General features: G+C 39.2%; 1 protein-coding gene across 5 annotated transcripts in view; it reads left to right on the forward strand.

Moving 5' to 3' along the window:
• The window catches only part of LOC126253367 (protein melted), a 253,424-nt gene that overhangs the window by 59,985 nt on the left and 168,751 nt on the right, over window positions 1-24,688 (forward strand). For all 5 annotated transcript variants that reach the window (XM_049954643.1, XM_049954641.1, XM_049954645.1 and 2 more), the window contains one exon: window positions 4,975-5,133. In XM_049954643.1, the coding sequence (XP_049810600.1) occupies window positions 4,975-5,133 (159 nt within the window). The remainder of the gene's footprint in view (window positions 1-4,974; window positions 5,134-24,688) is intronic.

A 24,688-nucleotide genomic window follows, 5' to 3' on the forward strand; every position in this document is an offset into this window, starting at 1 on the left:
TTCCCAGAGCTGGCTTGCATGACTTTGGATTTTTGTGGTGGAGATGAGTCCATTTGTTTCCATTGTTGGCTCTGATACTTGCTCTAAAGCTGAAAATGGTGACACCATGTTTCATTTCCTGTGACAATACTGGACAGGAAACAATCTTCTTCATTGTGATACAGTTTGAGGTGCTGCAGTGATGTCAACACTCTATTCAACTTCTGCTCTTGTCAGGCTGTAGTGAACCCGGCACAGATTTTCCAGAACTTCAAATGCTCTGTCATGATGGCATGAGCGGTATTGTGACTGATGCCCAACATGACCCAAATGTCTTCCACCACCTGCCATTGGTCATTTCTGACAACAGCATCCACTGCAGTAATTACAGAAGGGGTAATGACGTGATGATCCTGTTATGGCTAACTGCTTTCTTTCAGGGACATCTAACTTTCTCGAAATCATTTATTCCGTGCAAACACATGTTCACATGACATATTGAGTTCATCATACACAGCAGACATTCAGGCACGCATTTCACTTCCTGACACTCTGTCCACAGTGAAAAACTGCGATATACTTCACTTTATCTTTTTCCCAGCCTCCATAATTGCTGACTTCATGTTGAGCACATCTCACAGGCAAGTAACACTGTGATGAACTTTGGTGCTGCTCCTTGCTGATTCCTAATAGATGGCACTTCTGTACACACACCTACCTGCATTATCAACATCCACACCATGCTTGTTATATACTCTTGTCTCATTTTCATTTCACTCCCCCTTGTAATTATCTGAAAAGGAACTTTTTATACTTTCTAGACACACTTGTGAAATATAGTTTTTAACCAGGGACAATACTGCCTGGGGCATTGTTGACACTGGTGAGTGTTGTCCTGCAGGTCTTGCATAGAGGGTCAGTCTGTGTTTCCTCTAAAACATAGACAGTGTCACACACTGTCAAAGCACTACTAATATATTTCTTTAGTACACCACCATAGTAACATTACTTGTAAGGAAAGACTTCTTTGATCAGTTCAAAAGATACATACAGTCGTATTTGACAAGGGGATTGCCAACCAAGCTATTCAAGAAGATCACTGATAACCAGGCTGATGAGTGTGCTAAAACTAGCATCATCATCATAATCATCATCGTTGTCCTATTTTCTCTGTCTTCTGATGTTGTTTCTAATTCATTATGAAACTCTCAGTATATTTGGTATGCAAGTTCAACATAATAGTTGTATCCTATGTCAGTAGCAATTCAGAGATAGAATCAATACTGATCTTTCTGATACAGAGAGTACTGGGCAGCAGGTGTAGCCATTGAGTACATTGGGGGGAGCCCGTGACATCGCAGCCAAAGAAGTGTGGCTAAAATGCACATAATTTATACTTAAGTTGTGATCTTTATGCAGTATAGAATTTTTCTCAGGTAGCTCTGTTTATGATATTATGGTCTGCATATTTGATTTCTGACCCTTCAATTGATCATTGTTTGCCATGCTAATGACAGTAGTTTCTTCCTCTATGGACATTCTTGCAACATAAGAGGTGATCACATTTTTGTTTAATATTTTGTGCTACATGGACATAGTATTTTGTCTTTCACATGTCTTGTTTTACTGAATCAATGGGAGCTAAGTCTCTATGTTGGAAACAAGGTAGTATGAATTTCACCACTGTTAGGGAGCACAAATCACAGGGGATATATTGTAGTGAGAAAGTCAACATCCAGTATGGACCTGGAAACTTTGAAACTATGACTGGAACAACTAATACAAACCCAACAGCTTCAGCAACAAAACTAAGAATCCTAACTATAATTTTGCAACCCCTATCCTTAACATTCCTGTCATTAGTTTGCCGAAAGAAGATTGATCTTCCTACATTTTTAAGCTAATGGACAAAGCTAGTTGAAAAACTATTTTCCCTCTCAGAATAAATCAGAAATCATGTCTTCATAAACTAGCACCATTGGTTAACCCCATAGATGTACCATCCAACAAATTGTGAAAAACTTCACACACATTTCTTCACTCAGACCCATTCTGTGACTTCTTGGCTGCAGTTTCTGTGGTGTCACCGCCAGACACCACACTTGCTAGGTGGTAGCTTAAATCGGCCGCGGTCCATTAGTACATGTCGGACCCGCGTGTCGCCACTGTGTGATCGCAGACCGAGCGCTACCACAAGGCAGGTCTCGAGAGACGTACTAGCACTCGCCCCAGTTGTACAACGACGTTGCTAGCGACTACACTGATCGAAGCCTTTCTCTCATTTGCCGAGAGACAGTTAGAATAGCCTTCAGCTAAGTTAATGGCTACGACCTAGCAAGGCGCCATTTGTACCATTGCATGTATCTCAAGATAGTCTCACTTGTATCATCAAGAATACTGTATACCAAAGGACGATATAAAAGTTAAGTGTTCTAGTAGCTACGTTCTTTTCTTTATCACATTCATTACGAATCCTGTTCCAGACTTCGCGCCAGTCGGCGTGTGTGTACGCGTGCCCTTTCAGCTACTTCACTGTGGACTGGCTGCCTTAACAGTCCACTACAGTTTCACAGTGTACAAAGCAACATTTACAGATATTTTTATTGTGGTTTACTTAGCTGCAGATGTTATTTTATGTAGCAAAAATGCCAAACTTCATACTGTGTTTTGGTTAGCCTCACATAGGGAAATTATATAAAATATGCACTGAATTTACAGATTCTTCCTTTGAGAATGTTTTAAGCATTTTAATTTGCTGAAACCACCAGAAAATAACTGCAGGGCAACATTTGATTTAGTAAAATGTGGTATACTTTACAGCATAGCCCATTTTGTTCATCCAGGGAGCAGTCAAACAGTGGTGTTTATATAGTATCATTTCAGACAGTAGCTAGCAATCTTGTAACAAGTCAACAAGGAATAGAACTCAAGCTGGTAGAAAAACTTACCCACTGCATAGTTTTTGGTACAATCCCTGTCATTTACAGTATTGTGTCTCATATCAGTATTGATCCAATTGTCTTATTTGATACAGATGTGCTGGGTGCCTCTTCCAAAGAGCAATTTGTAGTAAAGAACAACATGTAACTGCATTATGCAAGTAGGGTCTAAACTGTTAGGCTCTATTAAGAGATCAAATGCTCATGGACCTTATTGCAGTTCATTGTTGACCCCGTCCCCAAACACCAGATAAGTTGTTTTTTTGTATTTTCTGTTCTAAATGTCACAGTTAAATTCTAAATTGTTACGGGAGCAAAAATTGATCATTGAACAAGTGCACTATCTTGTAGGTTTACTAGCATTGACATCCACTTCTTGTTGCATGATATGTTTTAGTAAGCAAAAGTTCTAGCTATAGGAAAATTAACTGCACTCAGCCACTAGAGTGACAACAATCATTCAACAATTTGTGTTGAGTTAAAACTTCTGAATGTAGGTCAAATTTCTGTAATGATGCACCTGATCTTAAAATCCATCATTTAATCAACTACATATATCTTCTTTCAATACTGTTTAAAAACTGTATTTGGAATGTTTTTCCAAATTAAGCCGTACATGATCTTCCAAGTTCTTACCACACTTAACTGGATGTTTATCTTGATATTGTTCCTTGCAAGCTCAGAACTATTAATGATTAAGGAGCAGTAACCATCTATCTTTTTCCTTATATTGTTGTAGTCCATCATAGAGTTTCCATTGTTGATTTTGTTCTTCTTGAAATTATTTACAGGCCATAATGAATGAATGTATGAATTGGTGTCATAGTCTTCTTCCTTGTAACAGCATAAAAGAAATATTTGTTTCCTACATGTAAATTCCTGAGATTGCTTTTAAGAAAGGATAAACTGCTACACACCATATAGTGGAAATGTTGAATCGCCGACAGGCACAATAAAAAGACTGCTAAACAAGTAAACTTTTGGCCAAAGAGCCTTCTTCTGAATTAGACAACACATACACACAAACATTCGCGCAGATGCACCTCTCACCCACATGACCAGTGTGTCTGACCGCCGAGGCCAGACACACAGAAGGCTTTTTGTCTGAAAGTATACTTGTCCAGAAGTCTTTTTGTAGTGCCTGCCTGCAGCTCAACATTTCCGCTGTATGGTGAGTAGCAATCTATCCTTTTTACAGTGAGTCATTATTCTTTCCTGGATTTTTCATTATTTGATCCTGTGTTTACTTTTAACTATTCCTTTTCAGTAATGTGGCAGTCTATACGGGAGCTATTGCTATTTCTTTGATGTAGTTGTTACCATTTTAGATATTTTTTAATGTTCTCAGTACTTACAATTTTACTTCTGGTTAAAATTTATTCTATACACAGTTTTCACTATTGTTTGTTTATTCAGTATCATTCGTGCTGAAATATTTTTTTTTTTTTTTTACATAAACAAAAGTGTTTTTCAGTAACAACTAGAACTAGGCTAATTGAGACAGGATCACACATTTAAGTGCACAAAAATGAAATATACCCATATAAAACTGCAGTTCATTGAATTGTTTGTGTTTGTGAATAAACAATGGTTCTAGGGGCCTGGACATCGAATATTGATGATTGCTGTACATGATTCCATTAGTAACGGTATTCCCTTTGTCTTCATTTGGTGTGTGCACTAGCTTGCACAGCCATTTGTGCAGTGACACTGTTTAATATGAACTCTGATTCACATGCATCTAGGCATTTTCACAAAAGTAAAGCATTGTTGGAAAGTCATGTTTCATCCAAAAAAAATATACTTTCGACAGGGAATTAAACACCTACTTTTGTATTTACAGTGTAGTGAGATGTATCAAGTGAACCACACAGTTTCATTTATTCATTTTTATAGATATGAGATGTGATTAAATTGTCTTTTTTTTTTAAGATGTGTCCCAGAAATCAGTTTATGTTTATTAGACTCAGATTAATGTAAAATTGTAAGCTTTGCTCCCAAAAATTACATAGTTGTTACTGAACATATAAATTGTAAACTTTTGTTCAATTTTAAGTTCGCAGGTTAATCAGACTTGTGGAGGTGTAACAATTGTGAAAGTTGGAGGAAGTAGACCTGATCTTCAACAGCAACAGCTTCTTCATTCTCAACAACAGTCTGCCTTGACATCTGTTGCAGCAAACAAAGAACTTGTTTGCCCATCTCAAATGGTCAGGTAAGCTTCATCTCACTTTAAAATTTAGTTTTGATGTTACATTGAACTGCTGAAACAGGGTGTATAAAAACCCGGGAATTTTTTCATCCGGGAAAAACCCGGGAATTTCTTAGAATTCCGGGATTTTTTATTGTTTTAGATTTCAGTTAAAGTTTTGTAGGTTTGACGTGTAAGATCTGATATTCTGACAAAGAACTTTAGTCCACTACTGCTGAATAATACTGCAGCAATAAAACATAAATCAGGGAATAACACCAAAATAAAAGTTTAGTTGCATAGAAAATGGGTAATTTACACAATGCACAGACCAGTTTGCTGACACTGTAAAGTGTCAAAGGCTTTAGGTCGAAGATTATGCAGTACGTCCGTAACAACTAACGTGCATTCAATGTGTGTGACGTCACAATTGTTTACATTTCTAACTGATCGCCAGTAAATATTACGAATAGTGGCTTGAGATGCGTTACTTTCAAAGGAAATTTCCACGCAAGATGATTTATGTTACGTGTGAGAATGTGCAGTGAATTTCTTAAATCACAGGGCGTTATAACTCTCATTCAAAACGTAACACTTTGAGGATCAGCCATTTGAAAAATGTCAGGCCCAGAAGATAAGTCATTTATGCCACTATTTAAAATTTTACCGGCACATTTGTGTTTGATATGACTTGACGTGTAGCACACGCTAAAAAAAGATCGAGCTTCAAGTTAGTTTTCATATTTAATGTTGTTCTTAATAGATAAAAAATTATGCGATCGATGGCAGAAACTGAAATTGACCTTCAAAAAAATGTGCATAATGTGTTACTGAGTAATGTCCCAAGTCTTTTCATGCCAGAACACCTCGACTTTTCTACGCATTAACCGGGAAATTCGGGAAAAATCCAGGAATTTGTTTTTCTTGTCCACGTAGACACCCTGTGAAATTATCAGTTCTGTTGCCTCCAGTATCCACTACATTTGTATGACTTTCTTAACGTTAATTTATGCAGAGTTTTAACATTGCTAAAATGGAGAAGCTTTCTAGTTCATGGCATGCATAGAAATACTGTACTGAGGTCCAAGTTCAAATTTATCTTGTGGTATGCAATCGATAAATATGAAGAACAGTGATCAGCGATGAAGAACAGCAAAGGTAGCATTGGATCAGTGGTGCCATTTAATATTTTTTTTTGGGGGGGAGGGGGGGGCCCAAATCCGTTCTACTGTCACTTCACAAAACAAGAAAAGCCAGAATGATTGATAAACCCAAGGTGAAATATCTATTTCTAAAATTTTTTGCTGTCTTAGTATAACTTTTGCAAAATATCCCTCAAAAAGCCCTAAATAATTGAGATACTGTATACAACAGCTTTCCATTGAAAATTTTCAGCCGATAGCTTGTCAGTGAAACTTCTTCCCAAACATTTGTGAATCATTATGGTGTGAAAACATAAAAAAAAAAAAAAACAAGAACAAACTAGAAATTTAAAATTTTCAAATATAAACTTTCTTCTTCGAATAAAGAGGTCACTACTGCACCACTTTCTGATTATACACAAATTGTTAAATAAGTATTATGGAAATAAGTATCATTAGATTTAAAAACAACTGAAATTGTTGCAAAATTTCATTTACATTTTACATTTAATGTGCGAAAAAAACCTCTCTCTCTTAATTTTCATTTATTGTGATTCTCTCATGCACCAAGCAGTCTTAGCCAAATGAAATGGAGCTACTATTTATAAGAAGGACTAGCTGATTACTCAGTATTTCTTTGTTACATCTTTATCTCCATATATTAGATAAAAAAATAGTAAGGTCTGAGTGTAGTGTAAAAAAGAACTTTAAATAAACAAAGTTTAGTATAAATACTGTATATAAATTATAATTTTTTAAACATTTGTTTTTTATATATTTTTGTGTGTGAGGTCACATGCAAAGGATAACTTAAAAACAAAACCTGACAGTCCATATGTGGGATGAGAACACACTGATTCTCTCAAGCCACGGACTGGAGATTGGAGAAGATAAGTCCACTGCTGAGTTTTCTGGCAAGACAAAATTGACATCCAGTTTTTGTAATCTAGAATCATCTGTGATTGAGTTAATGTGTGGAGTCTAGCCTCCTATTTTCCAAATCTATCAAAAATTGATATTATTACTATGTAGTGTCATTCTTGTAGTTAAAAAGATGGCATTGGTGAAATAACCAATCACATAGTTGCCTTGTTACCAGATATAGTAATGAATCACATAGGCAGTCTGATAAGTACCGTGGAATGGATATGAGATCGCCCTGTTTCTCCCAGCTTTATGTTGCTTGCTGAAAAGTGGATTCACCCAAAATTTTATTTATTCTTACATCAAAAGGGGACATTAAAAAATCTTATATGTAATCAAGTTTTGTGTTAAATTAATGTTACAGTGATTTTTATAAAAGATTTTGCTTCATTATTTGTATACTACAGTTATAATTTTTAAAAACTGTAAAAAACTAACCTGATTGTCCTCATTATATGTATTATTTTGCTTTCTCTGTCTTTTTATAAGATTGGAATAAATAAGTAACTGGGCAGTGGTGGCTGATAAAAAAGTGGCCTGCTCCACAATATTTCTTTTTTGTTCCCAGATATTAAATCAAGTACTAAGGAATGACGAGATACGTTTGAAGTTCTCTAACGCTATAGATACAGCAATAAGGAATAGCGCAGTAGGCAGTACAGTTGAAGAGGAATGGACATCTCTAAAAAGGGCCATCACAGAAGTTGGGAAGGAAAACATAGGTACAAAGAAGGTAGCTGTGAAGAAACCATGGGTAACAGAAGAAATACTTCAGTTGATTGATGAAAGGAGGAAGTACAAACATGTTCCGGGAAAATCAGGAATACAGAAATACAAGTCGCTGAGGAATGAAATAAATAAGAAGTTCAGGGAAGCTAAGACGAAATGGCTGCAGGAAAAATGTGAAGACATCGAAAAAGATATGATTGTCGGAAGGACAGACTCAGCATACAGAAAAGTCAAAACAACCTTTGGTGACATTAAAAGCAACGGTGGTAGCATTAAGAGTGCAACAGGAATTCCACTGTTAAATGCAGAGGAGAGAGCAGATAGGTGGAAAGAATACATTGAAAGCCTCTATGAGGGTGAAAATTTGTCTGATGTGATTGAAGAAGAAACGGGAGTCGATTTAGAAGAGATAGGGGATCCAGTATTAGAATCGGAATTTAAAAGAGCTTTGGAGGACTTACGGTCAAATAAGGCAGAAGGGATAGATAACATTCCATCAGAATTTCTAAAATCAGTGGGGGAAGTGGCAACAAAATGACTATTCACGTTGGGGTGTAGAATATATGAGTCTGGCGACATACCATCTGACTTTCGGAAAAGCATCATCCACACAATTCCGAAGACGGCAAGAGCTGACAAGTGCGAGAATTATCGCACAATCAGCTTAACAGCTCATGCATCGAAGCTGGTTACAAGAGTAATATATAGAAGAATGGAAAAGAAAATTGAGAATGCGCTAGGTGACAATCAGTTTGGCTTTAGGATAAGTAAAGGGACGAGGCAATTCTGACGTTAACGGCTAATAATGGAAGCAAGGTTAAAGAAAAATCAAGACACTTTCATAGGATTTGTCGACCTGGAAAAAGCGTTTGACAATATAAAATGGTGCAAGCTGTTCGAGATTCTGAAAAAAGTAGGGGTAAGCTATAGGGAGAGATGGGTCATATACAATATGTACAACAACCAAGAGGGAATAATAAGAGTGGATGATCAAGAACGAAGTGCTCGTATTAAGAAGGGTGTAAGACAAGGCTGTAGCCTTTCGCCCCTGCTCTTCAATCTGCACATCGAGGAAGCAATGGTGGAAATAAAAGAAAGGTTCAGGAGTGGAATTAAAATACAAGGTGAAAGGATATCAATGATACGATTCACTGATGACATTGCTATCCTGAGTGAAAGTGAAGAAGAATTAAATGATCTGCTGAACGGAATGAACAGTCTAATGAGTACACAGTATGGTTTGAGAGTAAATCGGAGAAAGACAAAGGTAATGAGAAGTAGTAGAAATGAGAACAGCGAGAAACTTAACATCAGGATTGATGGTCACGAAGTCAATGAAGTTAAGGAATTCTGCTACCTAGGCAGTAAAATAACCAACGACGGACGGAGCAAGGAGGACATCAAAAGCAGACTCGCTATGGCAAAAAAGGCATTTCTGGCCAAGAGAAGTCTACTAATATCAAATACCGGCCTTAATTTGAGGAAGAAATTTCTGAGGATGTACGTCTGGAGTACAGCATTGTATGGTAGTGAAACATGGACTGTGGGAAAACCAGAACAGAAGAGAATCGAAGCATTTGAGATGTGGTGCTATAGACGAATGTTGAAAATTAGGTGGACTGATAAGGTAAGGAATGAGGAGGTTCTACGCAGAATCGGAGAGGAAAGGAATATGTGGTAAACACTGATAAGGAGAAGGGACAGGATGATAGGACATCTGCTAAGACATGAGGGAATGACTTCCATGGTACTAGAGGGAGCTGTAGAGGGCAAAAACTGTAGAGGAAGACAGAGATTGGAATACGTCAAGCAAATAATTGAGGACGTAGGTTGCAAGTGCTACTGTGATACGAAGAGGTTAGCACAGGAAAGGAATTCGTGGCGGGCCGCATCAAACCAGTCAGTAGACTGATGACAAAAAAAAAATTAAATCAAATCTGTACCAGAGTTTGGTTGAAACTACTCCATGCAATCCAAAGTTAAGCGTTATGTTTCAAGTAGAGTTTCAAGGATTTAGCAGTTTCTTTCAGTGAAACTCAAAATTGAATGTCTTTCATTTGAAATTTGCTAACTCTCTCTCTCTCTCTCTCTCTCTCTCTCTCTCTCTCCGTGTGTGTGTGTGTGTGTGTTTTAGGTTTCCTGTAGCTGAGGAACGCTAAGCTACATACTCTCATAAAGCTTTCATGTTTTTGGTAAGATAATGTATATGGTTTACTGGTAGCTTATAGCAGATTTTTTGTGTGAAGTTTCCTGTTATTTCATCACATTTGTTTAAAGATATTGTAAAAATTGACCATGTATGAGAAGTGTGTGAATTATTGGAAGTTAGCGAGTTGTGTGGTATGTTGTGAGTTATGTAGCTATTGGTTTTACTGTGGTGATTGTACTGGGAAGCTAGTGGGGGAGCTAATAAGGCCCTTCTCTGGAGCTACAGGTCGTATAGTAGGAATTTTTATAAATAAAAATGTAAATGTTCATTAGTTCAAAATCATTTATCTCCGAAAGTTCTACACCAGTTGCTTTGAAATTTTGACACACTCTTACATTTGAATAAGCACCACATGCTATGTAAACATTTATCCGGTTGGTTCATAAGTCTGTAGTGATTTTATTTTGCATGTTAATATTCCGATTGCTATGGGTTTATTGATTGTCATTTTTTATTTGTAGTTCACTGTTGCTGTTTGAGTTTACATATAGTCATTTGGAGATAGTGTAACTGTGGACGCTAGAAAATGAAGTGCCAAGTAGACAAATCAGAACATTTCCAACATATTCTTCTGTTTGAGTTCAGTTGAGTGGTGACTGCAGTGAAGGCAGCCAGAAACATTTGCACAATGTATGAGGGTAACACCATTGAACAGATCATGACAGTGAAATGGTTATCTTGTTTTAAGGAGGATTGTTTCGACATTAGTGTTTTTCCATGTTCAGGAGGAACTTTGGGGTTTTATGAACATTGTTTAAATGCATTAATACACACTGATCCATGTCAATATACTCGAGCATTGGCAGACCTGTGAATTGTGATCATTCCACTATTGTGCGACATTTGCACGCAATGGGCAAGGTTCAAAATTTGGGTGTACGGGTGCCGCATGCTCTAAGCCAAAATCACTACAGTCAGTGAGTCGTCACATGTGCATCTGTGTTTGATCATCATCACTTGGCTCGTGAACAACACCAACCATTCCTATCCTGTATTGTTACTAGTGGTGAGAAATGGTAAAGAAAGGAATGGTTGAGCCCAAACAAAGCTGCAATTTCCTGTACAAAGACCTTTGTGCATCCACAAAAGATAATGCTATGCGTCTGGTGGAAAAGCAACGGTGTGATGTACTGCAAATTGTTTCTCCGAGGTGGAACCATCACTGCTGACATTTATTGTCAACAGTTGAGACTTCTTGCAGATTCAGTCAGACAACAACGACCAGGTAAACTCCGTGAAGTGATTCTGCTCCATGATAATGCCCGTCTGCATTCTGTTAGACTGACAAAAAATGGTATAAAGGAGTTGATTGGAAAGTTATTCCATACCCACCTTATTCACCTGATCTGGCACCCCTCAGATTTTCACCTTTTCTGCCCTCTGTCGAATAGCTTTCAAGGAACTTCCCTTCTAGATGAAAATGCACTCCAAATGTGGCTCAACGAGTTCGTCACCTCAAAACAATGCGATTTCTACAGTTGCGGAAACAAAAGCTTACCCTAATGTTGGCAGACTTGTAAATAGTGACAGAGAAATGTTATTGATAACTAAAGTCTCTGTTGTGTGTATCTGTCGTGATTAATAAACTTACAGGAAAATGCTATCAATTTATGCAACAATCAAATACATTATCTGTATGGTGCTCTAGTAGGTACATAAATACGCGCTTATTTGAATGCAACATTGTGTCAAAATTGCAAAGGATTGGTGAAGAGTTTTGGAGATTTAAGTTTTTTAATACGTAGTGTGAAGTTTTTACTAGCAATGTTTTGATCCTTCAATAGGTGTATAAAAACACAAGTATTCAAATGCAATATCATGTCAAAATTTCAGGAAGGAAAAGGGGAAGGAGAAGGGCAGAGAGATGAGAAAGGAGAAGGAGGAGGAGACAGACAAAGAGAGGGGGAGGAGGAGGAGGAATTGGACAGGACAGCAGAGAGGAGGAGATTAAGATGTATATCCCATTCCTATACACATTAGAAATGTTTACCTTCTCTTTTCTTTATCCAGGCTGAACCACAGCAATGTAGAGGGAGGGGTGGGTAGAAGTAGGAGTAAGTAATTCGCAACAGACAGTCGACGTTGTTCGTAAGCCAAAGTCAGATTGGAAAATTAAGATGAAGAGGATTCTTTTCCTAGATAGCATCCATGGGCACTGCATAGGCCCACAGTTGCAGGAGACATTAAGTAAGAAGTACCAAGTCACCAACATTTTTAAACCAGGTGCCAGGTTCCATAAATTGACCTAAGTCCTAGGGGCTTTGTGTGAGGATTTTATTAAAGGGCATTGGATAGTGATAGTGGAAGGAATGGGGAATAGTCTTGGGTATGGATTGGGCTTACGATGTAGGTGGTGAATTGGACAGGATTGCTACTCAGAATTGGACCACTAATGTTCGGTGTTCCATGATTATGCTCATCCCCATTGTGGCAAAGCTGTGAGGTGAGTTAATATGGGATTTTAGAGAGCACTGATGGCTACTCGTAAGGCGTTTATTTCATTGATGCCATTTGATAGTAACCATAGGTACAGCTGAGACTTAAATAGAATTGGGAAAGGATGGTTACTGAAATACAAGTGACACTGTAGTAGGTGGATCTGGGCTCGTTCATGGCAAAATCCAGTGATAACATGTAGAAGGACTAGACATTTTTTTTTAAGTTGAAGGCAGATAGGAAGTATCCCTACTTCAAGAAAGTTCCTTTAATGCTGGAATATATTTTGATAAATGTAAATTGCAGATCAGAATGTGAGACTAAGCTTATTTCATCAAAATATTAGGGGTATTAAAGGCAAAATATTTGAATTTCTAATAGACCTGGACACTGACACTATTTATACCTGTGAGCATCATTTATGTACTGAAGAAAGATTAAGGCTTCATATGGAGGTGTACATCTTATCTGGTTTCAATGCAAGGAGTTTCTTGCAGAAGCAAGGAGTAGCCATTTGTGTTACAGAAGGGAAGAGTGTCCATTTATGCCAAATGTAATGTCTCATTCAACAGAGTTGACATGTCAAAACATTGGAAAGACCAAATATTTGAAGATTATACAGAAAAGTTTGAATTCTCGAGGGACAACTTTTCATTATACAGATCCTCCAGTGCAGCCTACAGGGTTTTCCTCTCCAGACTTGATGATGTGCTAGGCTTGGTTCTTAAGAGAGGGATGAGGTTGATTTTGTGGTGGCAACAGTATAAACTTTCTGACAGTGTTTAAAGAGAAAAGAACATTAATGGATTTACTTGAATCTTACAACCTAGTACATCACAGACTATATCTTCATAGATTGTTCTCTAGTGATGGGGACGGTGTGAGAAAAATTAGTGGCAGCCTGTCAGACCATGATGAATAGATACTAATGGTGGAAGGAATCATGGCAGGGTCTTATCCAAAATTAGGAAACAATTGGTTTAGAAATATGATTCCACTTGCAATACAGACATTTAAAGGCAATATTGAAGAGCTAACGTGTCAAGAAGTATACAAACAGACAGCTAGAGCAACAAATATATTTCTCAAAACTATTATCACTTTCTTTAATAGTGCTTTCCTATTAAAAAAGTACAGGCACATTTCTGGTCTAATAAGCAACCTTCCTTGGAGAACTGATGGTGTTAGAATATCATGTAGGTGGAAATGAGAGCTGTATTATAATACACTGATGGGGAAAAAAACACAACACCAAAAAATAACTAATGTAGAGTAATGAAATTTCAGGAGTACATTTTTCTGGGTAACATTTGTAAGTGATTGACATTGTGAGATCACAAGTTAATGTAAGTGCGAGATAAGCCATTGCAAATGTGAAATGCTGGTACATTAATTACATTAATAACTGATGTAACTGCCAGAATGTAGACTGCAAACATGCAAACGTCCATGCATTGTGTTGTACAGATGCCAGATTTCAGTTGGTGGAATGGAGTTTCATGTCTGTTGCACTTGGTCTGTCAATAGAGAATAGGTAATGCTATTTGAGGATGATGTTGGAGTTGTTCATCCTTGATGTCCCATATGTGTTCGCTTGGAGACAGGTCAGGTGAATGATCAGGCCAAGGGCAACATGGTGACACCTTGTGGAGTCTGTTGGGTTGCAACAGCAGTATGTAGGCAAGCATTATCCTGTCCATTATAATTATCCGGGCTGTTATGCCATGGTCGGTTGATGAATTTTGTCTCAATTCCCAACGTTTCATCTCCGACTGCGGGAGACATCTTCAAGGGGGTCCGTAGGTCGATGGAAGGTCCAACACACCCACTGGCTCGCTACTGACTGCCGCTAAATTCCGTGTCCGCGCGCTCCCGCGCCGCGGTGTGACGTCACGTGTTTTGAAAACGTCAGTGCAATTGGCCGCTGTCCGTCGCCGTCGATCGCCGTTGCTATCACCCAGTAGTGGACGGGTGGTACACATCTTCTTTAACACCGGCATCCACGTACCGTTTAATTCCATGCCCTTCTCCTTTCGGTTGAAATTATTTGGGTGTTTCGAGATTTCGATTGCCTCCCTGTAGAGCCTTTCGTAATATCCCCTTGTGGCCGCTAGTAATTGCGTCTCCTCGAAACGAATATTGTGGTTCCCTGGCTGGAAAGCATGCTCCGCAACAGCTGATTGTTCCGTTTCTCCTCTTCTACAATTTCCCTTGTGCTCTTCCAAACGTTTAGAAACAGTTCTTTTAGTGGTACCCACATAAACATCACCACAGCTGCATGGGATCCTATACACTCCAGCTTTTTCCAATGGTTTGCGAGCGTCCTTGGCAGGCTTAAGGTATTCCTGTATCTTCCTGGTGGGCTTGTAAACTACGGTAATATTCTGCTTCGTCAAGATCCTCCCTATTCATTCCGTTACATTTTTAACAAACGGGAGGAAAACCTTAGATTTTGCAGTAGCCTGTACGTCAGTATGATTTCTACGTGGCTGCCTCAACACACGTTTTATTTCGGCGGACAAATATCCATTCTTCATTAGTGCATTGTGGAGATGTTCCATCTCAGCGTCGAGCAACTCAGGTTCACAAATATTTCTAGCTCTGTCCGCTAACGTCTTGATAACACCCCGCTTCTGTTGTGGGTGGTGGTTCGAATCCCAGTGCAAATAACGGTCCGTGTGCGTGGGTATGCGGTATACTGAGTGGCCCAAACTACCATTTTCGTTTCTAAAAACAAGCACATCGAGGAAATGTAATTTGCCGTCTACCTCCTTCTCCATTGTAAACTGAATTCTCGAGTTTATACTGTTCAGATGTTCGTGGAACCGGCTTAGCTCCTCCCTACCATGTCTCCACAGCACAAACGTGTCATCTACGTATCAGAACCATACATTTGGTTTTTTGCTGGTAGTACCTAAGGCCTGTTCTTCGAATTTCTCCATAAAGAAGTTTGCAATTACGGGACTTAGGGGGCTTCCCATAGCCACGCCATCCATTTGCTCATAAAACTGTTCATTCCGCTTGAAGTATGTTGTCGTCAAACAACACTTAAACAGTTCTGAAATATCGGCAGGAAAAATTCGATCCAGCTGTTCCAATACATCATTAAGTGGAACCATGGTAAACAGCGATACCACATCGAAGCTGACCAATATGTCCTCCGGCTGGACCACTATTCCGTTCAATCTGCTGATGAAATGTGTCGAATTCTTAATATAAGAGTCCGAACGGCCCACATGTGGTTTTAACAGCGTAGTCAAAAACTTGGCTAACGAGTAGGTGGGCGTACCAATGGCACTTAGTATCGGTCTTAATGGCACATTTTCTTTATGAATTTTGGGCAATCCATAAAGCCTCGGTGGTAGCGCAACCGAATTGCAGACACCTTTCTGTACACTCTCTTCAATGGAGGACTTTTTTATTAACCATGACACAGTTCTGAGAACATTGTTAGTGGGGTCCTTATTCAGCTTCCTATATGCTTGCGGATCCAGTAGATCAGTAATTTTACTCTGATAGTCGGCCACATCCATAACCACCGTTGCGCTTCCTTTGTCACCTGGGAGAACCAAAATACTATCGTCGTCATCCAGGAGTTTTAAAGCTCTTCTCTCACCCACAGTTATATTGCTTTTTGGCGGTTTTGCATTGGCCAATATTCTCACTGTTTCTATACGGATTTCTTCAGCTGCGAATTCCTGCTTCTACACTGGCTATAATTTCTTCCGTGGGCACAAAACGCGGACTAACAGCAAAATTTCCTCCCTTGACAAGCACAGATGTCTCATCGTCAGATAACGAACGTTTGTACAAATTGATAACGGTCCGGGAAACGTCTAAATGCCGAACAGTCTGATTAGGTAGCAAATTATCAAACTTCTTCTTCTGTCTACTAGACGTTGTCAACATACGCTTCCCCATGGTATCATGCAGTAGTCTATCAATTTTATCCCAGTCACTGCTGCACAGTTTATTACTGATCGTAATATGGAGAGACATTAACTTACAGTTTGTGCTTGCCAAGTCCCGTCGGGTCTGCTGAATGCGCTCTCGTAGTAAGGCCTCCTCAGTCCGTTTGAACATGCGTTGTGCCTTTTCCGAATAGAACAGTCGCTTTATCTTCAGAAACTTCGGTATAACGTCGACGGCTCTGCAACGAGACGGGAATGTGAGGGAACACAAAAGCTGCACTCTCTTCTTCTGGAGTCCTTCCAGGCGTCGCACTTCTCTTGACATCTCCTCCCCGTAGAGGCGACTGATACTAAAATGTAGACTTTCACGGCCGGAAATATCATGTCCATTATAATTATCCGGGCTGTTATGCCGTGGTCGGTTGATGAATTTTGTCTCAATTCCCAACGTTTCGTCTCCGACTGCGGGAGACATCTTCAAGGGGGTCCGTAGGTCGATGGAAGGTCCAACACACCCACTGGCTCGCTACTGACTGCCGCTAAATTCCATGTCCGCGCGCTCCCGCGCCGCGGTGTGACGTCACGTGTTTTGAAAACGTCAGTGCAATTGGCCGCTGTCCGTCGCCGTCGATCGCCGTTGCCATCACCCAGTAGTGGACGGGTGGTACAAATCTTCTTTAACACCGGCATCCATATACCGTTTAATTTCACGCCCTCCTCCTTTCGGTTGAAATTATTTGGGTGTATAGAGATTTCGATTGCCTCTCTGTAGAGCCTTTTGTAATATCCCCTTATGGCCGCTAGTACTTGCGTCTCCTCGAAACGAATATTGTGGTTCCCTGGCTGGAAAGCATGCTCCGCAACAGCTGATTGTTCTGTTTCTCCTCTTCTACAATTTCCCTTGTGCTCTTCCAAACGTTTAGAAACAGTTCTTTTAGTGGTATCCACATAAACATCACCACAGCTGCATGGGATCCTATACACTCCAGCTTTTTCCAATGGTTTGCGAGCGTCCTTGGCAGGCTTAAGGTATTCCTGTATCTTCCTGGTGGGCTTGTAAATTACGGTAATATTCTGCTACGTCAAGATCCTCCCTATTCTTTCTGTTACATTTTTAACAAACGGCAGGAAAACCTTAGATTTTGCAGTAGCCTGTACGTCAGTATGATTTCTGCGTGGCTGCCTCAATGCACCTTTTATTTCGGCGGACAAATATCCATTCTTCATTAGTGCATTGTGGAGATGTTCCTTCTCAGCGTCGAGCAACTCAGGTTCACAAATATATTTCTAGCTCTGTCCGCTAACGTCTTGATAACACCCCGCTTCTGTTGTGGGTGGTGGTTCGAATCCTGGTGCATCTCCACAATGCACTAATGAAGAATGGATATTCGTTCGCCGAAATAAAAATGCGTTGAGGCAGCCACGCAGAAATCATACTGATGTACAGGCTACTGCAGAATCTAGGGTTTTCCTGCCGTTTGTTAAAAATGTAACGCTTGACACCTCCGAAGTTGCAGATGGCGGTGGTTTGGGGTCAGTGGAATGCACGCGTCAAGGCGTCTGGTTCAGGGCTGTCCGTGAAGTAACCGTTCATTCTGTCATTGTATGCTAATTGCTGCTCAAATTACTGCCGCAGATGCAGTGCGATGCACCAGAGCCATATGCCAAACACCATGATTTTCCATCTTGTTAGTGCCATGCGGCCCTACAGAATCAGGTCATCTTCTGACCATACATTCTCGTGGCCACCGCTATCAGCAGTCATGCACAGTGGCTACATTCCTGCCAAGTCGTCCTGCAATATCGTGGAAGGAACAACCAGCTTCTAGAACCTCTATTACACAACCTCGTACAGACTCGGTAAGGTGTTGATAATGGTGTCTTTGTCACCTTAAAGCTATTCTTGACTAACATCAACTCACCACATGTGAACTCAAAAGATAACTAATACCACGACTGTTACAGCATGTATTTGAAGCAAATCTGGTTTGCATCCTTTTAGTCTAACTATGAGTGCCACTCTCGTGTGACTGCTGTGAAATTTTAATAAATATCATCTTTCAGATGTAGGAACACACCTACCAACTTTCTTTTATGCCACACTACTCGTCCTTGGTGCTGCGATTTTTTTCCTCGTCAGTGTGTGGAGGGTAGTCAGAGCCATTTTTCTACAGCCAGTACTGCAAAGTGCTGATGTGTGTGATCAGATAAGCTAAAACAATGCATTACACCAAGAAAATAGAAAGCTTTCAGAACAAATTAAAACTATATGGTCAGTTGTGAAAGAGGTATCAGGTTAGAAAGTGGGTTCTCAACATATTACACCTCTCCTGTAAGCAAATGAAACTGTTGGTGACGAATCAGAGCTGTGAAAAATATTTAATGAACATTTCTTGTCAATAGTCGATAAGTTAAATCAAAATTTTATTGGTACAGAATTCTTGAAAGTTGATGTTCTGAGACAACTACATCACATGTAGCTATAGGAAGCAAGTGAAGATGAAATTGAATCAATTATCGCACTGTTAAATAGAAAAGACACCCATTGGTATGACACAATTTGAAGTAGGATTATATAAAGCCCAGTGAACCATATATTAGCTGTGTACTTAGTCATCTGTACAATGATCTTTCAGTGGCCAATTTCTGGACAGATGGAAATATTTGTTAGTGAAACCAATTTACAAAAAGTGTGATTTTGAGAAAGCAATATACAGAAGAATAGTGGCACATCTCAGTACACACAGCTTGCTGCCTGAGTCTCAGTTTCGCATTAGGAAGGGAGTAACTACAGAAAATGTGTTTATTCTCTTCTTTGTGAGGCAATAGTGGGGCTAAAAGATAGTTTGGGGACTGTAGGTATTTACTTCAATTTAATGAAAGCATTTGATTGTGTGTGTGATACAGTACATTTGCATAAGTTGAAATATTTTGGGATTAGGGAAAAAGGTTAACAGTGATTCACTTCATATCAGGAAAGTAGGAAGCTGAAGGTTGTCCTCCACTGTCAACAAACAGAAAAGAGGTTTCAGTCTGACTGAGGTCCTGTAAAGTGTGAGTTACCATGGAGTTCTGTTCTGGGTCCATTACTTTTCTTGATACACTATGTGATCAAAAGTATCCGGACACCTGGCTGAAACTGACTTAAAAGTTCATGGCGCCCTCCATCGGTAATGCTGGAATTCAGTATGGTGTTGGCCTACCCGTAACCATGATGACAACATCCATTCTATCAGGCAAACGTTCAATCGGGTGCTGGAAGGTTTCTTGGGGAATGGCAGACCATTCTTCACACAGTGCTGCACTGAGGAGAGGTATTGATGTCGGTCAGTGACGCCTGGCACAAAGTCAGCGTTCCAGAACATCCCAGAGGTGTTCTATAGGATGCAGGTCAGGACTCTGTTCAGGCCAGTCCATTATAGGGATGTTACTGTCGTGTAACCAATCCACCACAGGCTGTGCATTATGAACAGGTGCTCGATCGTGTTGAAACATGCAGTCGCCATCACCGAATTGCTCTCCGACAGTGGGAAGCAAGAAGGTGTTTAAAACATCAATGTAGGCCTGTGCTGTGATAGTGCTACACAAAACAACAAGGGGTGCAACCCCCCTTCATGAAAAACATGACCACACCGTAACACCAGCGCCTCTGAATTTTACTGTTGGCACTACACATGCTGGCAGGTGACATTCACCGGGCATTCACCATACCCACACTCTGCCATCGTGACATTGTGTACCGTGATTCATCATTCCACACGTTTATCCACTGTTCCGTTGTTTACTTAGCTTACTTTCATTCTGTTATCTCATATGATATGTATGCACTCACCAAGAATACTCTTAGCCCATAAACTGGTGCTTAGACTGTTCTGCAATGTTCGCTCACAAACTCATGTATGCCACTGTATAGGTGTCTTGGAATTTTGGCTCTTCGGTCCCTGTACACATATTCTATCATGGTGTTAGTTGTTAAGAATTTTGGCTCATTTAGAAAAAATTTCATTCAATGAACACTAGGTGGGAAACTATGTACACTTGGATAACACTTCCTTATGCACTGTACAGAAGTGTGTGCACTCTTCAGCAAAAGTAGAACATGTGGTTCAGGGGTAGCATATTTGATCAGTAGCAAAACACCCTGAGTACTTGATTGGAACCCAGCCACTGCTGGAATCATATGCAATAGCAGCTGAAGACTTCTGGCATAAAAAGCCATCCTTGCTCTGTCAGTAGTCAATGGCCTTGTTAAAGAGGGCGGAGGAGTAAACAGGTTTGAGGCACTCTCTTGCCCTTGCAGTGGGAAACTTCCCCTAAAAGGTTGAAGAATTAGCAAAGATCAATGGCATGAGGATGCAGAAGACAAAGGAAACCACTGCATTAAAGACACAAGGTGTACCCACAGGACATGTTGCTTGCACTTGAAAATTATCGTGATAATTTCTCCATTGACAAAATATTACGGAAGAGTCCTCATTCAAATCTTTGCGAAGGGTCTGCCAGGGAGGAGGTGACCATGAGAAAAAAAAGGGAATATCCAAAGAAAGGGTACTATTCTACAAGATGGAGTGTGGAATGTCAGAAGAAGATCAAACATGGTAGGGAAGTCAGAAAATGTGAAAAGGAAAAAGCAGATATTCAGTCTAGATGTAGTGGGGGGTCAGTGAAGTGAAACAGAAAGAAGACTTCTTGTCAGATGAATATAGGATAATATCAACATCAGCAGAAAATAGTATAATGGGAGTAGGATTCATTATGAAGAGGGTAGTTGGGCAGAAAGTGAGTTACTGTGAACACTTTAGTGATAGGGTTGTTCTCATCAGATTTGTCACAGAAGACACTGTAAAATATCACTAATTCTCATTGTAGGATAATGAGAAGGTTTTACTGCTAAATGGGTACAAAATGTATCAAGTAATGCACACAACCATGTATACATTTCAAGAAGAAAAGGTGGTCTTTTTACGTGTAACTTCACTGCGCAAGTCCCAGATGGCAGCATAGTGTATGCAACTGGAAAGCGTACGAAACACAAACATGGGAGTATAGCACTGTTTACGAATATGGGAAGGGAAGAAAAAAACATTTTAATTGATTATTACTGCACTCCCACTTCTATTAATATGGTAAATATTGAATACTCTCACTGTCTTTTGTTTATAACATCTTCAGTGTTAACAACAAAAATCCGCTGCCTTAGTTTATCGAAATTGCTTTTAACGAGTGGCTTGGTGAGAAAATATGCTTGCTGATCTGCAGAGCTGACATATTCCAGGTTGAAGAGGAACAAGTTGAATTTTTCTCATACAAAATGATATTTCACATCTGTGTGTTTTGTTTGTTTATGATGCTTGTTGTTGATCAATCGGTTGGCACTTTGACAATCCATATATAAGGTGGTAGTTATTTCTTTTAGCCTCATAATGTTTTTAAAATTGACTGGATCAACACAATTTCTTTTACGGGTTGAGAGGAAGCTAGTATTCTGCTTCTGTTGTTGACAAGGCTACCGCTTACTGCCTTTGAGACTCCAAGCTATAGTGGCTTCACTGAGTTTGACTCCGCACTCCTTGGGTAAAATAAGCCACAAGAGAATGTTCCTTTTGGGTATTTTAAGATTCTCATCACAGCATTCCACTGTGTATTTTATGTTTTTTTTTTTGGGTGCTGACTGGCATTGTGCACTGCAAATGATGTCAGTTCTAGTTGCCGTTGGTATGTGGAGCAAGCTTCCAACAAGTTGATGGTATGGAGCATTGATAATCTTTGAACTGAGTCCCAGCTCAGAGTACACTTAACTGTGATCACCAGGTATTGCCACAGCACTGCAGTGCTTCATGTTGTATCATTCAAGAACAGCTGTCGCATATGCCTCTTGATTTAAGAAGATAAGAGCCTTCTTGAAACTACTCTAAACCTACATAATGACTAACACTGTTCATAGTTACATAAATTCATGCCCCAAATCAGACTTCTCACACTTCGATTCAACTTGAGGACCATCGTCGATTTGAGTTTCAGTGTAGTCCATGCCATACTTGTATCAAAATCCTCTAAAAACAGGTCAAGCAGTAAAGCTATCCACAGTTCCATCTGTTTTCATCTTCATTTTGAATACCCACCTGTTGTCAAATATTTCGTAGTTTGCAGGGGTTTCAGTCATGATCCAAGTTTCATTAAGATTAAGTGCATGCATATCTTCTTAAATCGTCTGGTTCTATTTTTCTGAACTGTCAAAATCCATTGCATCTTTGTATGAGACAAGTTTATAACAGAGTCAATCCATGCCAGATGGTCTAGAGGCTCCCACATGACAATCGTGAATTTTGATAAAACTGCATGTTAACATTCACACATGTTCCCAATAAACACTGGTAAAGTTTCATAATGATCAGTTAAATACTTGCAGAGATATGGTCATTCGTTGACCCCATAACACAGTTTTGAACAGTGCACTCATAATTTTTTGGCTAATTTGAGACTTAATATCCTCTTCAGTATTTTCTTGAACGAAACAAAATTTGGCCATCTTGTCCAACTGTGAAATAACAGAAAAAGATTTCTGAGCAGTTTTCATATGGATAATTTGAAGCAAAGTCAGCCAAAACAACAGACTCTTGAAAAAAATGTGGAGCTAAGCTTTTTATGTCTCCAGAAGTAATAGCAGGATAAATGTGAAACTTTGTATGTAATAACTTAACTCAAAATCTTAAACATGGCTGTGAAACGACTGTGTAATTCAGAACAGATTGAAAAATCAGCCAACCAGTTGCAAATACAGGTTTATTAGCCCTTGACCATGGTTTTGATATTTGTAAAAATATCTTCTTGAGAAGTATTTGCCTTATTACATCACATGATGAAGTAGGCGTCACAAGATATTTCTGTAAGTTACGTGTACCTTATGTTAGAGACTAAGGCCAACTGTTGCAAATATACAGAGTCTGTATATTTTATCTTGTGACACCTATTGCATCAAGTGATGTAATAAGGTCAGTACTTCTGAAGAAGATATTTTTACAAATATCGAAACTGTGATCAAGGGATAACAACCTGTAATTGCAACTGGTTGGCTGATTTTCAATCTATTCTAATAACTTACCAATAAAAGGTACAAGTATATAAAATTTTCATTCTCGTACCGCTTTCCAGTAGTTTACAGACTGAGTGCAAAATTGACATTTTTATAAGAATGTCAAAATTGTAGTTTCAGCCCACTTTTACAACACTTTTTAGACTGTTCACACTAGAAAGTTCATGTTCTCAACCACCTAAAAAATAGATTTAGTTTTGCAATGTGAGAGCATATAAGGCCCTAAAAAACAATGACAATGTGGAAGTGTATTGAAAATACACCAATGTTCCACTGGTATTCAAATTAAATCTGACATCTTTTAGTATGTCCTCCAGTTGTTTATTAGTTTGTGGGGAAGGTAATATTAAAAGTTATAATGACTAGGAAATAAGGCCAAGTCAGAAGAACTTTAAAAACTTCAAAAAGGTGGTGTTTTTTGTCACGACTCATCATGACATATTTCAGCTTCCCCTCCCCCCCCCCCCTCCCCACCCCCCACCCCCACCCTGTAGTAACTACAGAATCAGACTAGTTACAAATTTCTAAATTTAACTGTGTATCATCAAGATGCTGGAGATCATGGTAGTAAAATTATTGCATTACAGCTACAACACATGTCATATAAAAAGCCTTTAAATTTTGCACCATTGTCACATTTGAAAATTTTTGGCGCAGTTTCATAGCAGTCTCCTGGATATTTTTTTTATTTTTTTAAATTTTATTATTATTTTTTTAATGCATCTTACAGAGGATTTTGAGCATGTCTTTTTTTTATTGTGCAATGCCATTGATGAGATAGTTTAATTCCAGTTTAAAGTATGACATATTTTGCGTTCTCGTAGTTAGCATTTTATGTTGAACTTCACTGTACTGATGAAAAATTGTATGAATGTGCTGCTATGGGCAATACTAAAAACCACTTCTTTTAAAGTGAGAAAACCAACATCCCCATCGCCATAGGTGCCATGCCCGAAGCTAGGCTTTCTTTACACGGGATCTCTAGCCTGATGAAATGTTTCTTTCAGTATCAAAGGCCAAAGTTATAAGAGGTCTCATTTAGTATCCTCAGCTAATGTGTACTTCAGGCTACATGAATTTTTGACAGGTTTCATTGATTTGCTGTTGACTGTCAGGAGGAAAAATAGCCAGTCAA

The sequence above is a fragment of the Schistocerca nitens genome, chromosome 4, assembly GCF_023898315.1.
Source record: "Schistocerca nitens isolate TAMUIC-IGC-003100 chromosome 4, iqSchNite1.1, whole genome shotgun sequence".
In the NCBI taxonomy this organism is placed as follows: Eukaryota; Metazoa; Arthropoda; class Insecta; order Orthoptera; family Acrididae; genus Schistocerca; species Schistocerca nitens.